This window comes from Schistocerca gregaria, chromosome 8 (genome assembly GCF_023897955.1).
Source record: "Schistocerca gregaria isolate iqSchGreg1 chromosome 8, iqSchGreg1.2, whole genome shotgun sequence".
Classification (NCBI taxonomy): Eukaryota; Metazoa; Arthropoda; class Insecta; order Orthoptera; family Acrididae; genus Schistocerca; species Schistocerca gregaria.
In genome coordinates this window covers 328,268,159-328,284,828 of record NC_064927.1, presented here as the reverse complement: position 1 = coordinate 328,284,828, position 16,670 = coordinate 328,268,159, and the positions used below count along the sequence as shown (strand labels likewise).

The following is a 16,670-nucleotide window of genomic DNA, read 5'->3' as shown; positions in this document are numbered from 1 at the left end:
CGAGTTGGGGCGAATGTGGGCCGATCATTATATTTAGTATTGGCCATTTTGACATTAATTTGTCATACTGCTGAGTGTATTGGATTGTTAATGTCTATATAAATTCTGTTATTGAATATCGTTTATGGAGATGGATGCTCAAGTAATTACTCTAAAAATTTATTGGCATTTGTATTCATTGTGTTCACCAACTTTACCCCACTGGTTGCTCCATGTGTTTTCTTTGGTTTAGTGGTACTACGATTAATGCAGTTTGTACATTGCATGGGAGTAATTGTCATTTCATCATTATTATACCCTGGATTCAAGATGGAAGAGAGTCTTGCCGTATCGTTCTGTGTGCCTCTTAAATTAAGTCCAGAGCTAATGACTTCTTTGCACACCATTGTACAGAGGAATCTTATTCCCTTTGAAAAGAGCTGGCCTGCAAATTCCACGTATTTACTGTAGATTATTTCGCATTCTCAAATCGGACGACAGGCATTCTGTTATCTTAAAATATGTGGATAAAAAATTCTATGCCAAGATCGCCAAAACTCCTTTATGATTACCAATTCAGCATCCAATCTAAAATACAGAAAATTGCTTAAAAGAAGTGAACAATAGTATCATTCATTTTATATTTAAACTTCCATTTAATGGTACATACCAATCAAAATTATTACTTAATTCAGTGTATATCAGCGACCAGGCATTACACGCAGTCATAATCTGTTGAGCCGAATTACTCTTGTTGACATGAACACAATGAAAAATTTTATAGATCGTGACAAAATGAAGATATCCAAAGCACGTTTGCCAAGTGGTATAAAGCTATAATATTATCTACAGCAGGTCCTCATGTTTACATAATTTACCACTTTAGTCATACACTGAACAACTGAAAAACTGAACAACTGAAGAAACTGCAAAAAGGTGGGAATTTAAGGAGATGGGACCTTTATAAACTGATAGAACCAGTGGTTGTTCAGAGTTTCAGGGAGAGCATAAGGGAACAATTGACAGGAATGAGGGAAAGAAATACAGTAGAAGCAGAATGGGTGGCTTTGAGGGATGAAGTAGTGAAGGCAGCAGAGGATCAAGTAGGTAAAAAGACGAGGGCTAGTAGAAATATTTGGGTAACAGAAGAAATATTGAATTTAATTGATGAAATGAGAAAATATAAAAATACAGTGAATGAAGCAGGCAAAAAGGAATACAAACGTCTCAAAAATGAGATCGACAGGAAGTGCAAAATGGCTAAGCAGGGATGGCTAGAGGACAAATGTAAGCATGTAGAGGCTTATCTCACTAGGGGTAAGATAGATACTGCCTACAGGAAAATTAAAGAGACCTTTGGAGAAAAGAGAACCACTTGTATGAATATCAAGAGCTCAGATGGAAACCCAGTTCTAAGCAAGGTAGGGATGGCAGAAAGGTGGAAGGAGTATATAGAGGGTTTATACGTGGGCGATGTACTTGAGGACAATATTATGGAAATGGAAGAGGATGTAGATGAAGATGAAATGGGAGATACGATACTGCGTGAAGAATTTGACAGAGCACTGAAAGACCTGAGTCGAAACAAGGCCCCCGGAGTAGACAACATTCCATTGGAACTACTGACGGCCTTGGGAGAGCCAGTTCTGACAAAACCGACCATCTGGTGAGCAAGATGTATGAAACAGGCGAAATACCCTCAGACTTCAAGAAGAATATAAAAATTCCATTCCCATAGAAAGCAGGTGTTGACAGATGCGAAAATTACCGAACAGTCAGTTTAATAAGCCATAGCTGCAAAATACTAACACGAATTCTTTACAGACGAATGGAAAAACTAGTAGAAGCCGACCTCGGGGAACATCAGTTTGGATTCCGTAGAAATGTTGGAACGCGTGAGGCAATACTGACCCTAGAACTTATCTTAGAAGAAAGATTAAGGAAAGGCAAACCTACGTTTCTAACCTTTGTAGACTTAGAGAAAGCTTTTGACAATGTTAACTGGAATACTCTCTTTCAAATTCTGAAGGTGGCAGGGGTAAAATACAGGGAGCGTAAGGCTATTTACAATTTGTACAGAAACCAGATGGCAAATATAAGAGTCGAAGGGCATGAAAGGTAAGCAGTGATTGGGAAGGGATTGAGACAGGGTTGTAGCCTCTCCCCGATGTTATTCAATCTGTATATTGAGCAAGCAGTACAGGAAACAAAAGAAAAATTCGGAGCAGGTATTAAAATTCATGGAGAAGAAACTAAAACTTTGAGGTTCGCCGATGACATTGTAATTCTGTCAGAGACAGCAAAGGACTTGGAAGAGCAGTTGAACGGAATGGACAGTGTTTTGAAAGGAGTATATAAGATGAACATCAACAAAAGCAAAGCGAGGATAATGGAATGTAGTCGAGTTAAGTCGGGTGATGCTGAGGGAATTAGATTAGAAAATGAGACACTTAGAGAAGTAAAGGAGTTTTGCTATTTGGAGAGTAAAATAACTGATGATGGTCGAAGTAGAGAGGATATGAAATGTAGATTGGCAATGGCAAGGAAAGCGTTTCTGAAGAAGAGAAATTTGTTAACATCGAATATAGATTTATGTATCAGGAAGTCGTTTCTGAAAGTATTTGTTTGGAGTGTAGCCATGTATGGAAGTGAAACATGGACGATAAATAGTTTAGACAAGAAGATAATAGAAGCTTTCGAAATGTGGTGCTACAGAAGAATGCTGAAGATTAGATGGGTAGCTCACATAACTAATGAGGAGGTGTTGAATAGAATTGGGGAGAATAGGAGTTTGTGGCACAACTTGACAGAAAGAAGGGACCAGTTGGTAGGACATGTGTTGAGGCATCAAGGAATCACAAATTTAGCATTGGAGGGCAGCGTGGAGGGTAAAAATCGTAGACGGAGACCAAGAGATGAATACACTAAGCAGATTCGGAAGGATGTCGGTTGCAGTGCGTACAGTGCACAGGATAGAGGAGCATGGAGAGCTGCATCAAACCAGTCTCAGGACTGAAGACCACAACAACAACAGTCATACATGTCTCCAGTGCTCATATTGCCACTTGTGTTTAAATGCAAGGAGACTGTTCGTGGTAGCTATCATACAGATCCTTGCCACTTCAGTATTTTTTACTAATTTTTATACATGGACTGTATACTGATTTAAACTGGGCGCGTCTAACAGTGTAATGAGCTGCACATCTGCCAATAACTTGATACATCTACATCTACATTTATACTCCGCAAGTCACCCAACGGTGTGTGGCGGAGGGCAATTTACGTGACACTGTCATTACCTCCCATTTCTGTTCCAGTCGCGTATGGTTAGGTGCGCGCTCGAATCTAATTTTACATTCGTGATCTCCTTGGGAGGTATAAGTAGGCGGAAGCAATATATTCGATATCTCATCCAGAAACTCACCCTCTCGAAACCTGGCGAGCAAGCTACACCGCGATGCAGAGCGCCTCTCTTGCAGAGCCTGCCACTTGAGTTCTCTAAACATCTCCGTAACGCTATCACGGTTACCAAATAACCCTGTGACGAAACGCGCCGCTCTTCTTTGGATCTTCTCTATCTCCTCCGAAAAACCCGATCTGGTACGGATCCCATACTGATGAGCAATACTCAAGTATAGGTCGAACGAGTGTTTTGTAAGCCACCTCCTTTGTTGATGTACTACATTTTCTAATGACTCTCCCAATGAATCTCAACCTGGTACCCGTCTTATCATCAATTAATTTTATATGATCATTCCACTCCCAGATATTTTACAGAAGTAACTGCTACCAGTATTTGTTCCGCTATCATATAATCATACAATAAAGGATCCTTCTTTCTATGTATTCGCAATACATTACATTTGTCTATGTTAAGGGTCAGTTGCCACTCCCTGCACCAAGTTCCTATCCGCTGCAGATCTTCCTGCATTTCGCTACAGTTTTCTAATGCTGCAACTTCTCTGTATACTACAGCGTCATCCGCGAAAAGCCGGATGGAACTTCCGACACTATCTACTGGGTCATTTATACATATTGTGACAAGCAATGGTCCCATAACACTCCCCTGTGGCACGCCAGAGGTTAGTTTAACGCCTGTAGACGTCTCTCCATTGATAACAACATGCTGTGTACTGTCTGCTGAAACCAATCCAGCCACAGAGCTGGTCTGATATTCCGTAGGCTCTTACTTTGTTTATCAGGCGACAGTGCGGAACTGTATCGAACGCCTTCCGGAAGTCAAGGAAAATAGCATCTACCTGGGAGCCTGTATCTAATATTTTCTGGGTCTCATGAACAAATAAAGCGATTTGGATCTCACACGATCGCTGTTTCCGGAATCCATGTTGATTCCTACAGAGTAGATTCTGGGTTTCCAAAAACGACATGATACGCGAGGAAAAAACATGTTCTAAAATTCTACAACAGATCGACGTCAGAGATATAGGTCTATAGTTTTGTGCATCTGCTCGACGACCCTTCTTGAAGACTGGGACTACCTGTGCTCTTTTCCAATCATTTGGAACCTTCCGTTCCTCTAGAGACTTGCGGTACACGGCTGTTAGAAGGGGGGCAAGTTCTTTCGCTACTCTGTGTCGAATCGAATTGGTATCCCGTCAGTTCCAGTGGTCTTTCCTCTGTTGAGTGATTCCAGTTGCTTTTCTATTCCTTGGACACTTATTTCGATGTCAGCCATTTTTTCGTTTGTGCGAGGATTTAGAGAAGGAACTGCAGTGCGGTCTTCCTCTGTGAAACAGCTTTGGAAAAAGGTGTTTAGTATTTCAACTTTACGCGTGACATCCTCTGTTTCAAAGCCATCATCATCCCGGAGTGTCTGGATATGCTGTTTCGAGCCACTTACTGATTTAACGTAAGACCAGAACTTCCTAGGATCTTCTGTCAAGTCGGTGCATAGAATTTTACTTTCGAATTCACTGAACGCTTCACGCGTAGCCCTCCTTACGCAAATTTTGACATCGTTTAGCTTCTGTTTGTCTGAGAGGTTTTGGCTGCGTTTAAACTTGGAGTGAAGCTCTCTTTGCTTCCGCAGTAGTTTCCTAACTTTGTTGTTGAACCACGGTGGGTTTTTCCCGCCCCTCACACTTTTATTCGGCACGTACCTGTCTAAAACGCATTTTACGATTGCCTTGAACTTTTTCCATAAACACTCAACATTGTCAGCGTCAGTGTCGGAACAGATATTTTCGTTTTACATAGCAACACTTCGTGATGAACCCTCTATTTGCTCCTTTCGGCTACTCCACACGATGTTTGTTTTATAGTTCTTTCGACGGTTTGGTAACCAGCTGGGTGGTATTGTCTAAGACATAAATCACTGGTGGTGGACTGAAACCTTTTCTTGTGTGATATACACAACTACAACAGCAACTTGAAGAAAATACATCAGTAATCCGAACCATAGGGGTGAATCTTTTCTACTTCATGGTAGCAAAGTATGTGAGAAACAATCAACAGTCAGCCGAAACGCATGAGAAGATTCTTAAAATAGTATAAAAAATTGTTGTAGCACTGGATGTTAAACGGAAGAGTCTAGTACCTGTTGCTAATACATACGTTTTACTTATGTTACAGGTTTACCAGATACCTGGAAGAAACCATGAGCCCTGTCGCAATGACACAATTCATGTTCAGCGTTCTGTCTGTCTGCGTACTGCTGTTTCAGGCCACATATGTAAGCCGCCTTTAATACATTTCATTGCTGTATCACGCAGTATTACATTCTATTCATTTTCGTATTTTGAAATGTATGTGACAAATGTTACGTTACCCAAATAGTTACATTAGATGAGAAGCATTAACTTTTATGTTAACTTAATTGCTTCGACAAGTTCAATCAACTTTTCGTCCCACTCTGAATGGGCGATGCAGCACCACGTTACCGAATGAGTTAAGATCTACGGATTCTTGCATCACATCAGATATACTGTATTTCTGATGTTACACAAGATTTATAAACATGAGGTGTCACAGGATAGTTTTTGGTAACTATCATTCGTGTTTTATGGTATTCTACTATGCCTTTTTGGTCGTGTATATGCATCCAGGTATAATTACGTTTTTAAATTAGTTTTCTCGACCTCGAGGGAGACAACTGCGTTGAAGATCGTTCCTTCCGCTCAAGGAGATACGTTTGGTTATACTGACGTGGTGTACGCTACACTAGGCGGTAGTGTAATGTCAAAGAATGCTTCTATTGTCTTATCTGAGGAAATTCTCGCTAGTTGCTCATTTTCATCTCGTTTTTCCTTTCCTTAGATTTTTATTTTGCTAGGTGTAATATGTAAGCTTTCCATAATGGAAATGCACTTGTGCATAGATCCATGTTGCTCGGCGACAAAAATAATGTAAAAAGCGAATTACACCTCAAGAAAGACTCATAGGGCCCGAAACGCTTAGTATATTGCAGGGTAACAAAAATACTTATGAATAAAGGGGGTGTTTATTGTACTTCTGGGGTTTCCAGTACGTAGTTCTACAGGTTTGTAGGACTGCTAATTTTTTAGATACATTTAGATTTACACAGGGTATCCCAGCAGAAGCAATTTATAGATTCTTTTTGCACAAAGTTAATATTTGTTATAAAGGCGATTCTGAGCATCGGAGGCGGAGTCTAAAGTGATGAGTGTTTGCTTTTCGATAAGTTCTTTCTCCTTTGCGGAGTCTCTAAAAGAGCGACCATGTAATATATATCAACTTTCGGACTTCTTTTGTTTCTCCGATTAATGGTACTTCGCTTTCCGAAATTTTGCTTATTTTGATCCACATGCATAGTAAAACAGTGATTTCTTATTCTTCAGCTACTCATTGATCAAAATATTTTTTTTATATTTATGAATGACAATGAACTTTTACTACATACAAGCGAATACTAACGTATGATTCAAGCGGGAAATCCTGGCTCGAGTCCCGCTCCGGCACAAATTTTCACTGTCGTCATTCCCTTATACAACTGTTGGTTCTTCGTGTTCTCAACTGCGAATACATTTATTTCATGTACTTCATAAGGGCTGTAGTCTCCGCAGTGCCTTCCCATGCATGCATAACCGAAGGAAAATTACAATGTTCTTCTTAACAACACAGGCAGTGGATTTCTCATTTGTGTGGCCATAGTGTCCGTAGTTGCTTTACAATTCTTGAAGGTATTTTGTTTCTCTCGTTGCAGAACAACTGAGAGAAAATTTGGAATACATTTCACATAAATTTTCTCAGCATGTTATAGTCTTAGGTGGAGATTCCAATTTACCAGATATAGACTGGGACACTCAGATGTTTGGGACGGGTGGTAGGGACAGAGCATCCAGTGACATTATACTGAGTGCACTATCCGAAAATTACCTCGAGCAATTAAACAGAGAACCGACTCATGGAGATAACATCTTAGACCTACTAATAACAAACAGACCCGAACCTTTTGACTCTGTAAGTGCAAAACAGGGAATCAGTGATCATAAGGCCGTTGCAGAATCCCTGAATATGGAAGTTAATAGGACTATAAAAGAGGGAGGAAGGTTTATCTGTTTAGCAAGAGTAATAGAAGGCAGATTTCAGATTACCTAATAGGTCAAAACGAAAATTTCTGTTCCGACACTGACGCTGACAATGTTGAGTGTTTATGGAAAAAGTTCAAGGCAATCGTAAAATGCGTTTTAGACAGGTACGTGCCGAATAAAAGTGTGAGGGGCGGGAAAAACCCACCGTGGTTCAACAACAAAGTTAGGAAACTACTGCGGAAGCAAAGAGAGCTTCACTCCAAGTTTAAACGCAGCCAAAACCTCTCAGACAAACAGAAGCTAAACGATGTCAAAATTTGCGTAAGGAGGGCTACGCGTGAAGCGTTCAGTGAATTCGAAAGTAAAATTCTATGCACCGACTTGACAGAAGATCCTAGGAAGTTCTGGTCTTACGTTAAATCAGTAAGTGGCTCGAAACAGCATATCCAGACACTCCGGGATGATGATGGCTTTGAAACAGAGGATGTCACGCGTAAAGTTGAAATACTAAACACCTTTTTCCAAAGCTGTTTCACAGAGGAAGACCGCACTGCAGTTCCTTCTCTAAATCCTCGCACAAACGAAAAAATGGCTGACATCGAAATAAGTGTCCAAGGAATAGAAAAGCAACTGGAGTCACTCAACAGAGGAAAGACCACTGGAACTGACGGGATACCAATTCGATTCGACACAGAGTAAGCGAAAGAACTTGCCCCCCTTCTAACAGCCGTGTACCGCAAGTCTCTAGAGGAACGGAAGGTTCCAAATGATTGGAAAAGAGCACAGGTAGTCCCAGTCTTCAAGAAGGGTCGTCGAGCAGATGCACAAAACTATAGACCTATATCTCTGACGTCGATCTGTTGTAGAATTTTAGAACATGTTTTTTCCTCGCGTATCATGTCGTTTTTGGAAACCCAGAATCTACTCTGTAGGAATCAACATGGATTCCGGAAACAGCGATCGTGTGAGATCCAACTCGCTTTATTTGTTCATGAGACCCAGAAAATATTAGATACAGGCTCCCAGGTAGATGCTATTTTCCTTGACTTCCGGAAGGCGTTCGATACAGTTCCGCACTGTCGCCTGATAAACAAAGTAAGAGCCTACGGAATATCAGACCAGCTCTGTGGCTGGATTGGTTTCAGCAGACAGTACACAGCATGTTGTTATCAATGGAGAGACGTCTACAGGCGTTAAACTAACCTCTGGCGTGCCACAGGGGAGTGTTATGGGACCATTGCTTGTCACAATATGTATAAATGACCCAGTAGATAGTGTCGGAAGTTCCATCCGGCTTTTCGCGGATGACGCTGTAGTATACAGAGAAGTTGCAGCATTAGAAAACTGTAGCGAAATGCAGGAAGATCTGCAGCGGATAGGAACTTGGTGCAGGGAGTGGCAACTGACCCTTAACATAGACAAATGTAATGTATTGCGAATACATAGAAAGAAGGATCCTTTATTGTATGATTATATGATAGCGGAACAAATACTGGTAGCAGTTACTTCTGTAAAATATCTGGGAGTGGAATGATCATATAAAATTAATTGATGATAAGACGGGTACCAGGTTGAGATTCATTGGGAGAGTCATTAGAAAATGTAGTACATCAACAAAGGAGGTGGCTTACAAAACACTCGTTCGACCTATACTTGAGTATTGCTCATCAGTATGGGATCCGTACCAGATCGGGTTTTTTGGAGGAGATAGAGAAGATCCCCCCATGAACCATGGACCTTGCCGTTGGTGGGGAGGCTTGCGTGCCTCAGCGATACAGATGGCCGTACCGTAGGTGCAACCACAACGGAGGGGTATCTGTTGAGAGGCCAGACAAACGTGTGGTTCCTGAAGAGGGGCAGCAGCCTTTTCAGTAGTTGCAGGGGCAACAGTCTGGATGATTGACTGATCTGGCCTTGCAACATTAACCAAAACGGCCTTGCTGTGCTGGTACTGCGAACGGCTGAAAGCAAGGGGAAACTACAGCCGTAATTTTTCCCGAGGACATGCAGCTTTACTGTATGATTAAATGATGATGGCATCCTCTTGGGTAAAATATTCCGGAGGTAAAATAGTCCCCCATTCGGATCTCCGGGCGGGGACTACTCAGGAGGATGTGGTTATCAGGAGAAAGAAAACTGGCGTTCTACGGATCGGAGCGTGGAATGTCAGATCCCTTAATCGGGCAGGTAGGTTAGAAAATTTAAAAAGGGAAATGGATAGGTTAAAGTTAGATATAGTGGGAATTAGTGAAGTTCGGTGGCAGGAGGAACAAGACTTCTGGTCAGGTGACTACAGGGTTATAAACACAAAATCAAATAGGGGTAATGCAGGAGTAGGTTTAATCATGAATAGGAAAATAGGAATGCGGGTAAGCTACTACAAACAGCATAGTGAACGCATTATTGTGGCCAAGATAGATACGAAGCCCACACCTACTACAGTAGTACAAGTTTATATGCCAACTAGCTCTGCAGATGATGAAGAAATTGAAGAAATGTACGATGAAATAAAAGAAATTATTCAGATAGTGAAGGGAGACGAAAATTTAATAGTAATGGGTGACTGGAATTCGAGTGTAGGAAAAGGAAGAGAAGGAAACATAGTAGGTGAATATGGATTGGGGCTAAGAAATGAAAGAGGAAGCCGCCTAGTAGAATTTTGCACAGAGCACAACTTAATCATAGCTAACACTTGGTTTAAGAATCATGAAAGAAGGTTGTATACGTGGAAGAACCCTGGAGATACTAAAAGGTATCAGATAGATTATATAATGGTAAGACAGAGATTTAGGAACCAGGTTTTAAGTTGTAAGACATTTCCAGGGGCAGATGTGGACTCTGACCACAATCTATTGGTTATGACCTGTAGATTAAAACTGAAGAAACTGCAAAAATGTGGGAAATTAAGGAGATGGGACCTGGATAAACTGAAAGAACCAGACGTTGTACAGAGTTTCAGGGAGAGCATAAGGGAACAATTGACAGGAATAAGGGAAAGAAATACAGTAGAAGAAGAATGGGTAGCTCTGAGGGATGTAGTAGTGAAGGCAGCAGAGGATAAAGTAGGTACAAAGACGAGGGCTGCTAGAAATCCTTGGGTAACAGAAGAAATATTGAATTTAATTGATGAAAGGAGAAAATATAAAAATGCAGTAAATGAAGCAGGCAAAAAGGAATACAAACGTCTCAAAAATGAGATCGACAGGAAGTGCAAAATGGCTAAACAGGGATGGCTAGAGGACAAATGTAAGGATGTAGAAGCTTATCTCACTAGGGGTAAGATAGATACTGCCTACAGGAAAATTAAAGAGACATTTGGAGAGAAGAGAACCAAGTGTATGAATATCAAGAGCTCAGATGGCAGCCCAGTTCTAAGCAAAGAAGGGAAGGCAGAAAGGTGGAAGGAGTATATAGAAGGTTTATACAAGGGCAATGTACTTGAGGACAATATTATGGAAATGGAAGAGGAAGTAGATGAAGACGAAATGGGAGATACGATACTGCGTGAAGAGTTTGACAGAGCACTGAAAGACCTGAGTCGAAACAAGGCCCCCGGAGTAGACAACATTCCATTAGAACTACTGACGGCCTTGGGACAACCATTCCTGAGAAAACTCTACCAGCTGGTGAGCAAGATGTATGAGACAGGCGAAATACCCTCAGACTTCAAGAAGAATATAATAATTCCAATCCCAAAGAAAGCAGGTGCTGACAGATGTGAAAATTACCGAACTATCAGTTTAATAAGCCACGGCTGCAAAATACTAACGCGAATTCTTTACAGACGAATGGAAAAACTGGTAGATGCAGACCTCGGGGAGGATCAGTTTGGATTCCGTCGAAATGTTGGAACACGTGAGGCAATACTGACCTTACGACTTATCTTAGAAGAAAGATTAAGAAAAGGCAAACCTACGTTTCTAGCATTTGTAGACTTACAGAAAGCTTTTGACAATGTTGACTGGAATACTCTCTTTCGAATTCTAAAGGTGGCAGGGGTAAAATACAGGGAGCGAAAGGCTATTTATAATTTGTACAGAAACCAGATGGCAGTCATAAGAGTCGAGGGGCATGAAAGGGAAGCAGTGGTTGGGAAAGGAGTGAGACAGGGTTGTAGCCTCTCCCCGATGTTATTCAATCTGTATATTGAGCAAGCAGTAAAGGAAACAAAAGAAAAATTTGGAGTAGGTATTAAAATTCAGGGAGACGAAGTAAAAACTTTGAGGTTCGCCGATGACATTGTAATTCTGTCAGAGACGGCAAAGGACTTGGAAGAGCAGTTGAACGGAATGGACAGTGTCTTGAAAGGAGGATATAAGATGAAAATCAACAAAAGCAAAACGAGGATAATGGAATGTAGTCAAATTAAATCGGGTGATGCTGAGGGAATTAGATTAGGAAATGAGACACTTAAAGTAGTAAAGGAGTTTTGCTATTTAGGAAGTAAAATAACTGATGATGGTCGAAGTAGAGAGGATATAAAATGTAGACTGGCAATGGCAAGGAAAGCGTTTCTGAAGAAGAGAAATTTGTTAACATCGAATATAGATTTATGTATCAGGAAGTCGTTTCTGAAAGTATTTGTTTGGAGTGTAGCCATGTATGGAAGTGAAACATGGACGATAACTAGTTTGGACAAGAAGAGAATAGAAGCTTTCGAAATGTGGTGCTACAGAAGAATACTGAAGATAAGGTGGATAGATCACGTAACTAATGAGGAGGTATTGAATAGGATTGGGGAGAAGAGAAGTTTGTGGCACAACTTGACTAGAAGAAGGGATCGGTTGGTAGGACATGTTTTGAGGCATCAAGGGATCACAAATTTAGCATTGGAGGGCAGCGTGGAGGGTAAAAATCGTAGAGGGAGACCGAGAGATGAGTACACTAAGCAGATTCAGAAGGATGTAGGTTGCAGTAGGTACTGGGAGATGAAGCAGCTTGCACAGGATAGAGTAGCATGGAGAGCTGCATCAAACCAGTCTCAGGACTGAAGACAACAACAACAACATAGAGAAGATCCAAAGAAGAGCGGCGCGTTTCGTCACAGGGTTATTTGGTAACCGTGATAGCGTTACGGAGATGTTTAGCAAATTCAAGTGGCAGACTATGCAAGAGAGGCGCTCTGCATCGCGGTGTAGCTTGCTCGCCAGGTTTCGAGAGAGTGCGTTTCTGGATGAGGTATTGAATATACTGCTTCCCCCTACTTATACCTCCCAAGGAGATCACGAATGTAAAATTAGAGAGATTAGAGCGCGCACGGAGGCTTTCAGACAGTCGTTCTTCCCGCGAACCATACGCGACTGGAACAGAAAAGGGAGGTAATGACAGTGTCACGTAAAGAGCCCTCCGCCACACACCGTTGGGTGGCTTGCGGATTATAAATGTAGATGTAGATGTACAACTACAAAAATGCGTGGTTTTTTTCACCAGACGCGTTTCGCTTTATTGAGGTAAAGCGTCATCAATGATGGTGATTTTCGCCTGTTTCGTCTCTCACATCGGGAAATGCCGTCTGCTAGCACATTGTTGTTATTCGTCTTTAGACTCTGATAATTATGGCCTAATTTTTAGTTGTTCCGCAGAACTGTGCTTTTCTCATGTCTTTCACAACACACGTTTATGCACATCACTATATACACAGTAGAATACAGTTGTGTGCATGAAAGTGTGTTGCGAAAACCATAAGAAATGCATAGTTCTGCGGAACAACTAAAAATTAGGCCATAATTATCAGTGTCTAAAGCAGAAAAACAACGACGTTCTATCAGACGGAATTTCCCGATGTAAACGAGAAGTCAAACTAATATCACCACCATTGATGACACTTTACCTCAATAAAGGGAAACGTGTCTGGTGAGAAAAAAAACGCGTATTTCTGTAGTTGCAACGACAGAACGTAAATACCCACTAGAACAGACACTGGAATATCGTATTTATTCACCTATATTAAGCAGCAACTTTCAATTAAAATATGAAGATGATAACTGTTTTTTCAGACATGTCCGAAAAAACAGATACTATCTTCACACAGATAAGGCTTACCGGCCAATGATCTTCTTCAGTGAGGAGTGCTCTCACATTGCTCAAACTCTTATGGGAATCGGTAGACTGACTGCCGCGAGTAATGGGTATAGTGAGTGGGGGCACTACATTTGTAGTACGTGGACAGAAAGTTGGAAATGTGGGTCTCATGGGGGGGGCGTGCCAGAGATAAGTCGCACTATCGTCTGTGTTCTCGATGGCGAGTTCCGCTGCGAGCGCCGAGCGGGAAGATTCTTATTTATTTCACTTGCAGCAGTGTCGCTTGTGTGGAGTTTCTCTCGTCAGTGTTGCTCTGTCTGCCGAGTGAGTCGTAACGCCTCCGCTCGACTTTTATTGTCTGTGTTCGTCTACTTGCAGTGGCGTCGGCCGCTCCGCTATGGCCACCATGGTTTCCACGTGTATTCCACGTAAAAGTACTATGAGCTTTACTTTCGGTAAAACGAAGCTAGACGTGCAAACCGTGTCTCTAGAAATCCACGATTGGCTTGTCGATACAATTCATGTGAACTCTGTCCAGGTCCACACCGCTTATTTTGATGCAGACGAGTACGTGTTTCGTGATAATTCCGTTACTATGGTGTCACTCTCAGACACTGAAATCGAATATGCCAATGTTCGAGTGTTAAATCTCCCGCCGTAAGTTGACGACAATTTTCTTAAGGACATATTGACTCCTTATGGTAACTGAAAAACGTCCATCGTGAATGATGCTCTACTCAACACAGATTACAGTGTTATAGCGGAATTCGTTCCGTGGAAATGCATGTCGAACGCAATATTCCTTCACATTTACAAGTTTGTGGTTACCGCGAACGTCTCATGTATACTGGTCAAGAGGGAACGTGCTTCCTATGTAATGAAAGTGGATACGTTCGATCTAATTGTCCGCGTAGGGTTTTTGCATTAAAGCCGTCATTAGTACAGCGTCGCAAATTGACGGTTGCTGATCTTGTACCTTCCACTCGCGCCGTCGGCCCTACTTCTGCTTCGGATTATAATGAACAGACAGTCAGTTCTGATAATCGTGTCAATGAATTTCCGCCTTTACCTCCGCAACAGATTCGGAATCCTATAACGGCGGCAAACAAGAGACATCGCGCTCAGGATGGTGATGGTGAGAATTTGACTGTGCCTTCCGCGCCAACCTGCCCATAGAGTGTGTCCCCCGCTCCTTTCAATGCTGCCATACCTCCCGTCCGCGGTACGGTGAGTGGCCAATAAGTTATGTCCAGCATCCCTCCTGCTCGGCAAGTGGCTCCTTCTGAGCTGCCTGTGTCCTCCGTTACAGTCTAAGACGATGCAATGTCCTCCTGTTCCTTCGTCTTCAGCCGCAGACGGTTTCCTGCAGTTGTCAACAGAAACTCCAGAGGATAACAAAATTACTGACCAAGTACCATCTGTTCATTGACAGTTCCACAGAATACTTCCGCCTTAGCGACTGGAACTGAATTACATGACCTAATCACGGAGGGGGGGGGGGGGGGGGAGGAGGAAGAAGCTGTGCCTATGACCCCTACCCTCCCAGACCTCCGTCTGCAGAGGCCGCCATCCCACGTAGCCTTCAGAAACAGCGTATGCAACCTGACCGTGCGGTGGCACGTAATAAATCTGAGAAGGTTGCGATGACAGGGGTTCCCCGATGTCCGACTCTTCTATGGATTCCGAAACGGTCCTTGACTCTCAGCTGTCTACCTAATTCTACTCGAAAGTTCCGTACATCCCTGTCCAGCTGTGATCAATGACCCAAGCCTACAGGTTCCTTTCCTTAAACGTTAATTGTGTGGAATAAGAATTGCGCCGGCCGAGGTGGCCGAGCGGTTCTAGGCGTTACGGTTTGGAACCGCGCGACCGCTACGGCCGCAGGTTCGAATCCTGCCTCGGGCACAGATGTGTGCGATGTCCTTAGGCTAGTCATGTTTAAGTAGTTCGAAGTTCTAGGGGACTGATGAACTCAGAAGTTAAGTCCTATAGTGCTCAGAGCCATTTGAATAAGAGCTGTGATTGGCGTTGCTGCGTCAGTTCATTTATGATTCATGTGCGGACTCGTTTTCTTACGGGGAACGTTTAATAATTTCTCCTTACCTGGTTTTCGTATGATCTTTAATCTAGCACCCAAATAGTCTACGAGGACCGCCTTATTCTTTCGCGAATGCATTCCTGTTGCTGAGGTGAAAATGTTTGATTCTGGCAGGGCACAGGTTGTCACCTTTTTAGTCTTACCTTGGTTCTTATATGCCCCTTCTGGCACTGGTCTCGCAGTTCCCGTTTTTATTAGTCATTAGTTATCGGTTCTCGCTATTACAACTCTCATTAGCTTCTCTCACTTAACCAGTAATCGTATTTTGAGGGAATCCTGCCCCTTGGTCTAGCCGTGTGTCAATTATGTCTATAATATTTTCTTTAATTTGTGTTCCTTCCTGGTTTTGATTACTAATTTTTCTAAAATTGTTATCTGTTATTAAAAACGTTGAACAATTTCTTTTGCAATCCTTGCTGCCATTTTAGTGTGATATTATTCATACGTTGAGAACTTTAGTGATCATTTCTGTGATGATATTATACTGGCTCTAATCAGTTCCAAACTGGTCATTGAAACCTTTTGCCTGTGATGATACTTAGCACAATTGTTGAGCTCATTTATTGATGATTACTATCACTTGTGAAGGATGGAAGCCAAGCTTGCTAGTGGATAATTATTGCGACGGACCTTGTAGCCAAGCAACGCGTCATACAGACAATGCTCTTCGTTTTTTCATACTCCAGTTTACAGGTTTAGGAAACCGAAAGGTAGGCAGTCGCATATAGTTACGTCCGTACGTGTGTATTTTGAAGACAATTAAAGTGATTTTATGTTTTTGTACTAATGTAATTCTGCAAGTTTCTCAAGATATCTGAAGCATTGCGCACTGTTTCGCAGCCTTACACAAAACCGTCGTGGACATTTTTCCGCGTCCTATACCTAGGTTCGATTCACAGGAACTTTCTAATTCTCCTACAATTAAAATAGTACTAGGTTAAGGTCCGTAAAATATTGAAGCTACTGAACTAGTTTCTAAATAAATTCTTGAACTGGTGGATAAGAAGGAATGGATCAATGCCCTGGCCACCACGTTTTCCAGATATAAACTCACTAGACTT

General features: G+C 42.0%; 1 protein-coding gene across 1 annotated transcript in view; it reads left to right on the top strand.

Moving 5' to 3' along the window:
- LOC126285179 (odorant receptor Or2-like) overlaps positions 1 to 16,670 on the top strand; it is a 103,228-nt gene that overhangs the window by 55,457 nt on the left and 31,101 nt on the right. Inside the window, exon 4 of the mRNA XM_049984487.1 lies at positions 5,572 to 5,671. Coding sequence (XP_049840444.1) covers positions 5,572 to 5,671 — 100 coding nt within the window. The remainder of the gene's footprint in view (positions 1 to 5,571; positions 5,672 to 16,670) is intronic.